The following is a 14,469-nucleotide window of genomic DNA, read 5'->3' as shown; positions in this document are numbered from 1 at the left end:
TATTCATTTTAATGGTTTCCTCCTTTCTGTTGAACAAAGGATTCCCTCAGGCAGGAATTAGCCAGGCCTTGAACTGCAAGGCCATTAAATGCTAATCAAGGTGATTAATTGCAACATTCACACTTGCCTCCAAGAGACAAGAGTTCTTTTTCCCACCCTGGACCTTCGATTGATATATATAAACCTCCCTTGTCTAGTTTCTAAAAGACCTCACAACCTCTGAGGATGCCTACCATAGATGTGGGCGAAACGTCAGGAAAGAACGCTTCTGGAACATGGCCATACAGCCCGGAAAACTCACAACAACCCAGTGATTCCGGCCATGAAAGCCTTCGATAATACATTCCCTTTCTGTCTAAGGAGCCCCGGTGGCGAAGTGTGTTAAAGCGATGAGCTGCTGAAGTTGCAGACCGAAAGGTCCCAGGTTCAAACCCCGGGAATGGATTGAGCGCCCACTGTTAGCCCCAGCTCCTGCCAACCTAGCAGTTCGAAAACATGCCAATGTGAGTAGATCAATAGGTACCGCACCCGCGGGAAGGTAACGGCGCTCCATGCAGTCATGACCTTGGAGGTGTCTACGGACAACGCCGGCTCTTCGGCTTAGAAATGGAGATGAGCACCAACCCCCCAGTCAGACATGACTGGACTTAACGTCAGGGGAAACCTTTATCCTTTACCTTCTGTCTATCACTGCTTCGTGTTACTTCCACACCTGTCCATGACGCATGATCCCATTATGGGTATGGGGGTTTAAGGGTGGTCCTTCCAGATAAAACACCTAAGCACATGGTTTCCTAAACCGCGCAATAAATATGCACAATAAAGGCGTCCGTAGCGCCCGCTTTTTTACTCTCCCCCTCCAAAAAAAAAACACACCACTTTCCCGCTCTTTTTTTAAACCAGCGGAGACTCGGGCTTCTCCGCCTCGCGCTGTATCCGGCGGCAAAGCGAGGCTCTGTGCCTCCCGCTCATCCAGCGGCGAAGAGCAATGCCCTCGCGCCACACCCAAGATGGCTGCCAAGCCGCCGCGCCGACTCGCATGGGGAGGGGAGGGGGGGTGAATGGGTGGGCCGATCTGACGTCCTCCCCTCTCGCTCGCTTCCGGACAGAGCGCCACACCTGGGCGGAGACTCCCCCCGTCCCTTTGGTGTCCGCGCGCGCCTTCCCTCGGCGCGAGGAAAGACCCTCCGGCGGGAATCACCAGAGGAGGAGGAAGCCGAAGAGAGAGCGGCTGCCAAACTGTTAGCTAACTAAAGAAAGGGAGAGGTCAGTGAGGGAGCCAGGGAGGGAGGAAAAAAATAGAGGGGCGCATGAGCCGGAAAGAACCGAACAGACCCTGTGTTTTTTTTCCGTTTTGAGAGCGGTTTGTGTGTTGGAACCGCAGCCCTAACTGAGGCTGGTGTTTGCGGCCGGCGTGAGCGTGGCCGACCCCCAACCCCCTGCCCTCTGTGTCACGTGCGCAGGCCCCGCCCCCTTCTCGGATCAAGGCTCTCTGCCAGGCGCTTGGTCCTGTCACAGAAGCCGCGGAGCCCTTCTGCGCCTGCGCCTAGGACCCTGACTCTCCTGGACGCACCTGCCCTCATTCCCTTCAAGGGGCGCCACCTGAGGTAGGCGCTGCAAAGGGCTCCTCCCCCTTTTGCAACTGCAGGTTTGTGTGATCCATGTTGGGCGCGCTTTTCCAGCACTAAGGCAAACTTAACAAAAAACGGAGCAGTCTGTAAAAAAGAACAACACACTTTAGGAACCGACCCCCCCCCCCCCCCCCCCCAAATCGCATTGTAGAGGATCACTTCCTTGAACCATTTCCAGGCCCGTAGCCAGAAAAAGATCCAACCAGTCCATACTCCAGGAAATAAAGCCCAACTGTTCACTGGAGGGAAGGACATTAAGAGGCAAAGAGGAAGTACTTTGACCACATAATGAGAAGATAGGAAAGCTTGGAGAAGAGAATGATGCTGGGGTAAATGGATGGAAAGAGGAAGAGAGGCCGACCAAGGGCAAGATGGATGGATGGTATCCTTGAAGGGCCTGGCTTGACCTTGTGAAGGAGTTAGGGGTGGCCACGGCCGACAGGGAGCTCTGGCTTGGGCTGGTCCATGAGATCACGAAGAGCCGGAAGCAACTGAACAAATAAACAACAAGCCAGAAATTTTTTTGAGAGGCGATGAAACTATTCCCGCCCCAAATGCCTTTTCAGGAGATCGAAACAAGGCCCTGAAATTACCATCAATGGGCAAAGGCTCTTCACAGGTAAGAGGTCCTGAACCATTGCTCTCTCTTTAAGTCAGTTTTTGTCAGCTACAAAGGACAATCATTTCCACAATTGGCAGAAGTTTATTTCTGTTTTCTTCTGCTTTCTTCTTATTTCCTTTCTCTTCAAGACGTTTTCCACTATGAAATAGCAAGAAGTTTTCAGCCAGGCACAAGTTGTTCTTATGGTATTGTTTTTTGGTATCTATTGAAGACTTCTGTTGCATTTTTCCATTGCACAAATGGTTTATGCACCAAGCTGCTGATGAGCACCTTTATCCTCAACTTCTCCAAATACCACACCATACTTCCAGAGTGCACCTTGTACATGACATGAGTAGACTAACCAGGGAAATCTGCTGAACCATTTGGATTAAAATCTTAGATGCCGCTTCTTATCCATAGGAAATGCATATCCTGGCAATGGAGTCTGTGGATTTTGGACTAATTGAGCTTTCATTTGGTCATCACAAAACAGTTTTGTTCATATAAAGTCTAGTGGCACAGTTTCTTGTCTTTGCTCCTGTTCAATGGTTTCTTTGGCAGGGCTTGGATTAGATGAACCAGTTTCCACCTGCAATCCAGGTAAAATCCCCCCCTCCGCCCCATGCTTTTGGGTTTGCCTGCCGACTGTGAGAAGGCCAACTTGGTTGCTTCCACTATGCCAGCTATTTTGGCTATTGCAATATAAATAGGTAGAAAGATAGGTAATGATAGTATGAATAATCAAAATGTGTTCTTGCAGTTCTGGAGGGATTCAATTTTTTTTGTTTACAATAGGCTTGATATGGGGATTTGGTTAAGCAGTTAAAATTAAGGAGTAAACCGGGTTTTTTTTTTACCTGAAAATTTTCGGGGGTGGTTTGAACCACTAAACTACCCTCTTTGCTATAGGTTTTCTCATTTCAAACTGGCTTCAGAGCAGGATATGGAGTTGAGATCGCTATGGTCATCTTAGTGGATGATCTCTGTCTTAACATTGACAGGGGGAGTGTGAGTGAGAGTGTCGATAGTGTCGAACAAGCATTAATTTGCTACAACACAGCTATTTGAGAGTGTTGCGGCTACAGTCTCGTATTTTAAAGTGTCTTGTTCTCAGTCTGTATTTCCTGTATAAAGTATACATACATATATATAAATATATGTGTGTATATGTATGTGTGTATGTATGTGTATGTGTGTGTGTGTGTGTGTGTGTATATATATATATATATATATATAATATATATATATATATATATATATATATATATATATATATAAAATATATATTAAAAATTGTTTCTGAAAGGAAACTCTAACCGCTCAGTGGCTTTTGATACCATCGGCCAGGGTACCCTTCTGGAACGCTTGGGAGAGCTGGGAATCAGGCAATGTGCTGTAGGGGTGCTGGTCATACCTTTCAGGCAGGTTCCAGATGGTGGCACTTGTGTGTGCTGGTGTGTGGTGTCCCACAATGTGCCATTCTATCCCCAATGCTCTTTAATATTTACATGAAGCTGGTAGGAGATACCATCTGTAGTCATGGGTGGGGTTTTATCAGTATGCTGATGACACCCAAATATATTTCTCCATGCCATCAAAAACAGCTTCAACTAAGGATAACATGTCTCCTCTGAATGAATGCCCGGAGGAGGTAATGGGCTGGATAAGGAAAAACAAATTGGAACTGAATCCGGACAATGCAGAGGTGCTTGTCATCACAGGTCCTAATCTGGGTATGGAGGTGTGTCAGCCTGTTCTGGATAGCGTTACACTCCCCCTGAAAGACTGTGTTCCCAGCTTGGGGATGCTCCTGTATCCGTTTCTCCAAATGTCAGCCCAGGTAGATGCGACGGTCAGGAGTGCTTACTATCAGCTTTGGCTGATCCGCCAGCTGCGCCCCTTCCTGGATTTGGAGGACCTGAAGATGGTAGTGCACTCACTGGTAACCTCAAAGTTGGATTTCTGCAAAGTGCTTTACATTGGGCTACCCTTGCACCAAGTTTGGAAACTCCAGCTGGTTCAAAATATGGCAGCTAGACTGGTTACAGGAACATCTAGGAGTGAGCATATTACACCTGTCCTAAAGTCACTCCACTGGCTGCCAATTAGTTTCCAGGCAAAGTACAAAGTGATGGTTTTGACTTTTAAAGCCCTGCATGGTTTGGGTCCAGGTTACCTAAAGGATCGACTTCTCCCATACAATCCGCCCCACATTCTGGGGGTCATCTGCTCCAACTAGCCAGAACCCGACTGGCAACCACCACCCAGAGGACCTTTTCATTGGCTGCCCCAGGGCTGTGGAATTTTTTTTTTTTCATGTCAGGAGCAACTTGAGTCGCTTCTGGAGTGGAATGTTTCCACCCTGTGGAATGACCTGCTGGTAGAGCTCTGATTGCTGTGTTTATGTATTTTAATTGTTTTATAACCCGCTTCGAGCCATGAGGAGAGACGGGTAAGAAATAAAATTATTATTATTATTAGAGGAAAAATCTTTTTAAAAATTAATTTAAAAGGAATTTAGAAATAAAACCACATGAGGCCATCAGTGGTCATATAAATTCAAGTCAAACAGCTATTATGCTAATATTCGCCAAACAGATCTGTATATATGTACATAGTCATAATAATAATAAACTTTATTTATAGATTGCCCTATCTCTCCGAAGGGACTCAGGGTGGTTTCCAACAAATATGTCAACCATTCAATGCCAAAAGAAAACCATACAAACAGTTTACTTCAGGACAAGGCACATTAGATAATATAAACAACCTAACTGTAACTTAATAAACAAATTGATAAAAAATAAAAAACATAAAATACAGAAAGACTGATAAAACACTAAAAATAAAATATAAAACCAAATGCATCGGAGCTCCATCAGGCGAGGTTCAGGAACCCTGCACATTCCACAGATATATATATATATATACACACTCCACTTGCCTCATCTCCAATAGACCTCTGAAGATGATGGCCACAAATACTGGCAAAACGCCAGGAGACAATGCTATTGGGACATGGCTATACAGCCCAAAAAAATCACAGGAACTTGGTGATTCTGACCATAAAAGCATTTGACAACACAATATCGAAAATGCTTGTGGTTTCACAGAGGCATCTGGAATATTGTGTCCACCGATGGCATAGCATCTTAGCTCCTTTGCATGAGAAAGTTTCAGTGTTTACAGTCGCTCTCACTTCTCCCCTCACTCTTGAACTGCATCTGGTAATTTGTGTATTTTTAGTACTACACAGGCCACATAAATATGACTTACAACAACAACAAAATGAAACTGTATATGTATAAGGCATTATGTATTCCAGAAGGAAGGATTTAGGAATGTTGAAATATTAAAGGTGGATTGTTAAGGGAATTTGATTCAAAATGTTTCCAGGACTGAACTAACTTGGTGGTTTACAGCTTGAGTTTAATGGAAATGGGCAATGAATGTAGTTGATGAGGTGTTTTATGGAATACTGTGTTTGAAATCCTCCCATAAAGCTGCAAGGTTCACATGCTCCCTGTTTTGAGCATTGTCTTACTTTTTAGATTTTAATGTTTAAAGTCATAATAGAAGACATTTTTATAAAGTGTTTCTGCCTCTTTTTCATCTTGCCTTGGAGTTTATTACATGGTTCTTTCCCCTTCTGCTTTTAAGCCACTGGCGCAGCCCATGTGCTCATTCTTAGCACTTTCTTTCTTGAATTTTTGGTCACCGTTTTATTGAAAGTCACTTCTAGTTGCGTTTGTTTTTGCTTTATAAATATTTGTTGAACCTTGTTTAAAATCAGTATCAGAGTTTGAATGACGGCTTTTGTGAGCCTGTTAAAACACAGAGAAAGTGTCTGAAATGTGATTAGTCAATTCATTACTTCCCATCCTGCAGCAATGTGCAATTTAGTAAACTTATATATGTTTCAGCAATTATATTTGCATAATAATCTTAGAAAGAATATAAAGCTAATGACATTTCTGCTCTTTAAGTAATAAGACATGCTAGACACGCTGTTCCCAGTCATTATATGCACCCCAAGGGCCGTATTAAGGCATAAAGCCAAAACCAAGAACTGTGATAATCCCCCAGAAATTAATTGGGTGGAATGCTAGGTTGCTTTTGAGAAATGAAATGTACAAATTGAAGCAAGAAAGGAAACTACCTAGACCTGTATTCCCGCTTGTATTTTGTTTTGCTGATGTGAAATTCTATGAAGAAACTAAAGTTGATGATTCTGAGGAGATGCTATGCTTTGCAGAATGATTATAAAAGCACCACAGCATTTCTTTTATTTTCTAAAGACTATACAGTATTTCCTTTGGGGTAGACTTTTGCTGAGTTACAAAACTTCTTGCCAAATATTTTCAAATACAGTAGAGTCTCACTTATCCAACATAAACGGGCTGGCAGAATGTTGGATAAGCAAAAATGTTGGATAATAAGGAGGGATTAAGGAAAAGCCTATTAAACATCAAATTAGGTTATGATTTTACAAATTAAGCACCAAAACATCATGTTATACAACAAATTTGACAGAAAAAGTAGTTTAATACGAAATAATGCTATGTAGTAATTACTGTATTTACGAATTTAGCACCAAAATATCATGATATATTGAAAACATCGACTGCAAAAATGTGTTAGATAATCCAGAATGTTGGATAAGCGAGTGTTGGATAAGTGAGACTGTTGTGACTGCGCCTTCGGGGATTATGGTTGATGGTGATGGAATTCGAAGAGGAAGAAAAAACCCTCGTGATGAGGGTTCACTGGAGGAGTTGCGCAGGAAGCGACTTAGAGAGCTATATGGGGGATCTTCTGAGGAAGATTCAGATGGGGAGATGGATGCTGAGGAACAGGTGGTGGCTGGGGAAGCGGGCACTGAATGGGCACAGCCACCGGAGATGTCGGGATTTGGGGCCTATGGATACTTCTGAACCTGGGGTTTCTGCAGGAGCTGATCCCAATTGGGATGCTTGGAGAAGGGAGGATGGTTCTTTAAGTGTTCATGGGGCTAAGTGTGGGCAGGATGATTGGGACTCCGACGAATTGCTAGGTTCTCCAGATCCACGAGCTCTAGCTGTGTGGAGTTCAGACTCTGAGTAGATTTGGGACACCTGGTGTTTGGGTGTGTTTGGTCACCCAGGAGGAAGGGGAATAAAATGGGAATGTTTGGCCACTGCACTTTGCGTGTGGCAAGGTGTTGCTGAGGTGCCATTGGGATCTCTGTGTTTCCATGAAGACTGGACTTGGACTATGATTTGAATCTACTGATATCACCTAGCTTGGCTCTCGCTGTGTCTTATCGTGGACCTGTTTTGGATGACTGCACCCTCTTCGGACTTTGGATTGAATTCGACCTGGCTTCTGTCTACACCCTCTGACTGACGGCTACTCCCGGCTTCTGATTATTGGTTTGTCTTTCGGAATTTCTGCTGCCTCCTGACCTGACCTTGGATTCTTCTGACGACGGCTATTCATCATCCCTTTGAGGCTTTCGGCTTATCTGCACCGTGGAAGCAGCTTTATTGCTTTTCTAGTTTGTTTATTTTCCAGCGATTAACTCTATTTGTTTTCCAAAGCTGAATTGAAGCGTTATTTAGTTTTTTATTGAATGCCAGCATGGGAAATTAGCGTGGCTCGTTTTTGAGTTATTATTGTCCAATCTACTCTCGAAACACTGAAAAGTGAAGTGTTTCAAGGATATTTCCTGTGTTTATGTTATTTTCTGGCTTATCTTCGGAATAAACTCTGTTTTGTATGTTAACTGGCGTCTGACTCTTGACAGAGACTCTACTGTAATCATCAGATACTTGATATTTGAATTGATTGATATGAGTATTTTTGTTGTTGCTTTTGGAGTGTCATTACTTTTAGAAAGATGTCTTATGACTAAGATTCTTATTAGGAAAATAAATTCACCATAGGAGTTTTTTTGGAGGGAGGAAACATAGTTTTCCACTGTACACATAGAATGAAGTTTCTAGACAGAATATGTAGATCTTCGTTACCAGTAACTAGGAAATGGGAATATTTATTCAACTCTGTATCGGGTTGTGAAAATGACACTGGTATCTGTAAAATGTTCATCTCTATATCTGGCTTGTAATGTAAGTATAGAAAATGTTATCTATATATATAAAAGAGTGATGGCATCAGGGCAGCGGACAAAACAACAAAACTACAGGCCCCCAACCTCAAAATTTGACAACACAACCCATCATTCATGGCTCTAGGTTGATACAACAAAAAGAAAAGAAAAATAAAGTCCTAATTACAGGGAGAGGAATAATAGTTTTTATCCAGTTGCTGCCAGTTTGAAGGCTAAGCTCTGCCCACTTGGTCTCCTAGCAACCTACTCAGTACAGGGGACGGGCACAGTTAGGCCTCACTTAGGCCTCTTCCACAGATTATCAGATTTTAACTGGATTATATGGCAGTGTAAACTCAAGGCCCGTCTACACAGCTATATAACCCATTTAGAATCTTGTATTATCTGCTTTGAACTGGATTATCTTGACTCCACACTGCCATATAATCCACTTCAGTGTGCATACTAAACATAAAGACAACCATACAACAGACATTCAATACCACCACTAACTCAACAATTTCTCACCAACACCACCAGACAACGCCACAGCAACGCGTGGCCGGGCACAGCTAGTTAACTTATAAAGGACTATAGAAGACCCAATAGTCCTTTACAAGATAATTACAATGAAACTAGTTGATTTACAGTGTTCTCATCCATTCCAGCCAGTTTACCAGCTGTTAGGATTTCTGGGAGTTGAAGGCCAAAACATCTGGGGACCCACAGGTTGAGAACCACTGCTCTAGATCTTCCAGTATCTGGAAGAAGTTGATCATAAAGTCAGCTTAATGGTCAACTTCCTCCATGAAGTTAAGTGCCTAGAAATTCTTAAGCAGATTCTTTTAAATCAAATCTGTGAATCTTCAAATTTGCAAAAGTCAAAATCACAATTGTGGAAAGAACTGTTCAAATTATTATTTTCTTTAAATGCAGCACCTTCTTTGCAGAGCTAGCATGTTCTGATGGTTTGAGCATTTGAATATGATTCTGGAGACCACTTCGAATCCCCACTCAAATGTGAAAACCCACTGGGTGATCTTAGCCAGTCCACATATTCTTATTTGATAGATCACAGGTTCTGTCCAATAAATGGAACTTATGTGATTGAATTGCAGTTTTGCTCAAATCACATTCATTTAAAAGAGACATATGCAAAGGAATATCTTAGAAAGGTGTTAGTGGTGGTGCAAAGGTCTTCTGAGTCCCAAATTGTCTTTGACTGTATGTGCAAGCTGAAATTCCAAATGGCTACTACATTTACTGTATGACTATTCTATAGCAGTGGTTCTCAACCTGTGTGCTCCTAGGTATTTTAGTCTACAACTCCCAGAAATCAGTTTACCAGCTGTTGGGATTTCTGGGAATTGAAGGCCAAAACATCTGGGGATCCACAGGTTGAGAATCACTGCTCTATAGCATGACTAAAGACAGACTACAGATCATGATGTTTCTACAAAAATATCATAATGACTTGCATTACATATAACTATGTCATTGTCATAAACAAGTAGAAAGGACTTGATGATGATGAAGTCAACAACAAAATATGGTTGGTTTCTTCAGAGAAGTGCAAAAGACCTTAGATGTGCCCGACACTGGGTCCCCAGCTACCCTGGGTGTAGTAAATGCCCCCTTTTCTCAGCATAAAGCAGTACAAGCAGAGCATGGCCTGGGAATGTGCTGGTCTCCAAGCACAAGACTGTCTACTTCAGATGTTTGTCTTGTTGAATATGTGGATGATGCCTTGAAGAAAACCCCTCGGATCACAGTTGATCTGCTGCTGTGGGGAAGCAAACTGATTTTGAATTTGACTGCCACTCTTCTCATTTTGGGTCATATTGTGATATTTGCAGTGCCTCATTCAGCAATTAGTACAGCCACAGTAGACTGTAATGTGATTTGCCAGAGAAAGGTGCAGCATTTGCAAGAGGACTTTAAGAATTTGTGTGAGTTTTGGAAATCCTGATTACTGAGGAAGAATACATGATATAGTGCTGGCTCTCTCTCCTCTCATTGCTACCAGATACTGCATGCAGTAGTGTGCACATCTAACAGCAATACAGTAGATTGCTGGCCATGTGCCTTTTGTCCATCACAAGGAACACTCTATGATCAATCTGATCTCCTAATTTTTCTGCTGCATTGCTGGCTTTGCCACCACAAGGCGAACAACAGGTTGGATAGAGATATTGAGAAAAATTGACAGTCTTCACTTCACTTCATTTCTTAATTAGTTGCTCTCCACCAGAGTGCTCCGAGTGACTTATAATTTAAAATATCATTCCACAATATTAAAACATTCAACATAAAAACATTCAACAGTGACTATTTGGCAAATTAGATCTGATTTACTTAAATGCACAACCAAACAGCCAAGGCTTGAGCGCTTTTACAAAAGGTTGCAACTCCGACATTGCTCTAATATATGGAGGCAATGAGTTCCACAGAATTGGAGCATAGGTCGAAAAGGCTCTACGCCTTGTGGCTTCCAGGTGTACCTGGAACAATCAAACAATAGAACAATTGCATTCTTTGCTATGCAGTTCTCCTAGAGTGGCTTCCATCTGAAGCTTAGAACTACAGTACTTGTAAAATCCTAAAATTATTTTCAGAAATCTTATAGTTTTAAGAGATTGTAATTGCGAAGGCTTTTTTTCTAGCCTTGTCACATGTGAACCATACACCATATCATATCACAGAATAATAAATGACTATTACCATTTATTTGCGGGAAGACAGATGCATTGCATACAATTGATTGAATTTGGTGTTCAGTCTTATTAGGATCAAAATAGAAATGTGCAATTTGCTACTGTATTTAAGGAAACCTTAAATCAAAACAAACCAATTATACACACACATGCCAAAGCAGTAAATGGAAAGTATGTTGCTAACGAAAGGAGCTTTTCAGTGTCAGTTGATTTGGTCCATACAGATAGAACCAGATAAGTTTGGGACAAACTTCATTTCCAACTATAAATATGAATAACCCCAACTTTATTAGAAAATGCCTGAGAGTGCAAAAAGTGGACCACACACATGTAAACTTAAACAGTATAGCTGCTGTTGTTCCTTCTTTATAAAACTTCTGCAGACATGTATCTGAAAAGCTGACATCTGGAATTCAGGAATGGTTTCTGATTTGGGTGAATTAATTTATTGGGTTGTTTTTCAGTGCCACACACAGACTAATTTTCATGTGTATGTAGTCCATTTCACAATGCATATTGTCCATCCTTAATTGTGCATTAGCTCTCTTGCTAGGTAGAATAAACTGCTCTTCAATAATTTTTAAATCTCAAATTTTAAAAAAATGTTTCACAAGAGAAATGGCCTCAGCTCTTTCATTAAAATGAATTCTGTTTGTATGGAAGGAAGTGTTGTTCACAACATGACTTTTTCCTCCTGAGAGAACCCAAGTAATTCTTGGAAAGGAATATTTCCCACCAAAGCATCTTGAAGACAGAAGAGGTCTAATTGAAGAGATGGAATAAACAAAACAGTACTATGAGCAGTGCCTGCAGCTTCTCTTATGAGACAGTATTTAAGGTTTAGTTGGCTATCTAGTAAGAAAGGGAAGCTACAGCTTCTTGATTATTAAGCATCTTGTGATTACTCTGGAAATGCCATTGTGCATGTTGATGACCTGCTTTAAATCACTCTACAAAATGTGAGCTGTGTCTCACTAATGGAATTTTACTAGTTGATTGTCACAGCGAAACCTCAAAATGGCAACTGTCTCCTTGCCACAGCTCTATAAGATTAGTCTCAGTATGGGTCCCTGGGAAGAAAACAATATTTCATCTAAGTGAACAGTCTGTTAACCAAAACCAGAAACAATTGATTATGACTTTGGCTTTGGTAATCTTGGTTTCCTATGGGGTTTGATTCCAGGAACTCTTTTGGATACCAAAATCTTTGGATGCTTAAGTCTAATTATATACAATGGCCTAATAATTTGTGTCCCTTATATAAACAAGATTTGGTGGTTTGAATTTCTTTTTAAAAAATATTTTCAAGCTGTTGATGGTGGAATCCGTGGATGCAGAATGGACAAATAGGCAGGGCTGATTATACTTAGGTTTGCAAAGTTCTTTCCATAGTTGCTTCTTGAGAATTCCTGAGCTGAGTTTGGTTCTACTCCTACTTTCATAAAAGAAAAGAGTCAAAGACTTCTGCCTTGATTGGGGAACAGAGAAAAACAACAGTAAATGTACATGATGATTTTTGCCATTATTCTCCCTTACCTTTAGCACCAAATAATAAGGAACATGTTATGATTTGAAGAAATTACCCATTTCTTTTTGAAAACTAGTAATAAAGTAAGTGCTGAATAAGGACAGTTTAGTTAGGGATAAAGACAAACTAAAACAATATTCTTTGGATGATTTTTGGTGTCATATATTTTGCTATGCATTACTTTCACCTTAATTGGAAAAGTCATGAAAGTTGATGATATTCTTTTGTGAAAAAAAATCAATTTTTTTGTTTCATTTTGACCCCTAATATTTTTACATTATTTTCTAGAAATACTGTGCCACAGAAAGTAAGTAGCATTGGTAGTATTTATTTTTTTTGCATCCTATGCTTTGTTCAACATTACCACAAAATAATTTTTGGAAACACAATTTTCCTTAAAAGAAGATTCAGTTCTAGCCACCTCAAGATTGATGTAAAAAAAAAATCCCCATGGATGCTTCCTAATTTTGGCTAGAACTAAAAATTAGTGTGCCAAAGAGCTTATATTTGCTGAGTATGTGATTGCCTTCATATAGATGACTGCAGATAAAATCCCCCTTTTATAAAAAATGAGATTTTTATTTACTTTTAAATTATCTTTATGAATAGCAGATTTTCTTCGGAAGAATAGTATTTGGCAAATATCATATAGATTTAGTTAGAACCTCATAATTACTAGTTTTAAATAGTGTTAATCAATTATTATCATCTTTTTACAGGGGTTCATGTATAAACTAGAGCATGTTGAAACAATCTGCAATTCTTTCTGAACATCTGAATTCATTTTGTAGAATATGGCATGCAGCTGCATTTAAATTCAAAGCAAAAACAACTGCAGTACATTGACCCACTGGTTATAACAGTAGGTTTTGAGTTTCATGTTAGTTGGATTTATTGGAGAAAATTGATTTGAGCGCTTCTGCTTTTGTCTGAGTTATTTAATGTCCGGAAGGAAGGAAATAGAACATGCATGTGATGTGACTTTGATGTGTAAAAAAGTTAATTATCTGAACCATCTAACAAATCTTGGCTGGGGAAGTAATTACTTTAAAGGTTACAGGGTGGTCTGATGAGTTGTTGTGTTCCTCAAGACGTTATCCTAATTCTTAATTTCTTAAGTTTTTGCAGCATCCAGTCTTTCTTATTCTTCTACATAGGTGACTCGTAGTATTTTCATTAATGCTTCAAAGTACTATTTGCATGATGTGGAAATTAGCTTGAGACACTGGGTTTCCTTTCGATGCTTACTAGTGCCCAAGCAACCCGATCATATGAAGAAATGGGACAAGGAGAAATTGATGAACTGTTTTGGCTTTTGTTTCATAAGCTTGGGTTCGCCATTTTGGGAATTGCAGGAAAACTATCTGTTTCCTGTTTCTCATTGAAACTTTCATAGAATCATAGCAAGGTAGAGTTGGAACAGGCCCTATGCCCATTGGGTCCAAACTCCTGCTCAGTTCAGGATTGTGAGAAGGCATGACCAGTTTGGCAAGGTGGAGGACAGTAGGAAAAATGAAGCCCACATCCAAGATGGGCAGACTTCATCGGGGAAACCATGTCCTCGAGTCTGCAAAACCTGAGCAGGACTGTTGGTGGTATGATGGCTTGGATGTCTCTCATTTGTAGGCTTGAAGTTGAAGTTGACTTGACAGCAGTTAACAACAACAAAATAAACCTGAACAAGAAAAGCAGGGATGGATTATTTCCCATCCCTCATATTACTCTAGGCTATGGTAAGATCCTTATTTATTTGGTTTAAAATTAAGGTGATCCAAAGGATGGCAGCATTGTCCACTTAACACACCTCTGGGTTAAGTACACAGTATAGACTTGTGATTAATAACTGTGATCAAAAGTCCTTCAGGGAAGATGTTGCTAGTTAGCTATTTTTTACCCTTCATTCT

The 14,469-nt window shown here is 40.8% G+C and overlaps 2 protein-coding genes across 15 annotated transcripts in view; one reads left to right on the top strand and one right to left on the bottom strand.

The window, feature by feature from the left end:
- Positions 1-14,469, bottom strand: part of runx2 (RUNX family transcription factor 2) — a 250,911-nt gene that overhangs the window by 203,830 nt on the left and 32,612 nt on the right. The window lies entirely within an intron of this gene.
- Positions 1,088-14,469, top strand: part of supt3h (SPT3 homolog, SAGA and STAGA complex component) — a 293,254-nt gene continuing 279,872 nt past the window's right edge. For 3 of the 8 annotated variants that reach the window (XM_062957059.1, XM_062957071.1, XM_062957066.1), the window contains exon 1: positions 1,292-1,607. Coding sequence is in view for 4 of the 8 variants with exons in the window: in XM_062957063.1 (XP_062813133.1) it covers positions 2,230-2,250 (21 nt within the window). In the remaining 4 variants the exon portion in view is untranslated. Of the gene's footprint in view, positions 1,267-1,288; positions 2,251-14,469 lie in introns of those variants that run through there. The other 5 variants (XM_008116731.3, XM_062957046.1, XM_062957041.1 and 2 more) reach the window with 3 other exon arrangements.

Source organism: Anolis carolinensis, chromosome 1 (genome assembly GCF_035594765.1).
Source record: "Anolis carolinensis isolate JA03-04 chromosome 1, rAnoCar3.1.pri, whole genome shotgun sequence".
Classification (NCBI taxonomy): Eukaryota; Metazoa; Chordata; class Lepidosauria; order Squamata; family Dactyloidae; genus Anolis; species Anolis carolinensis.
This window is presented reverse-complemented; position numbering and strand designations above follow the sequence as displayed.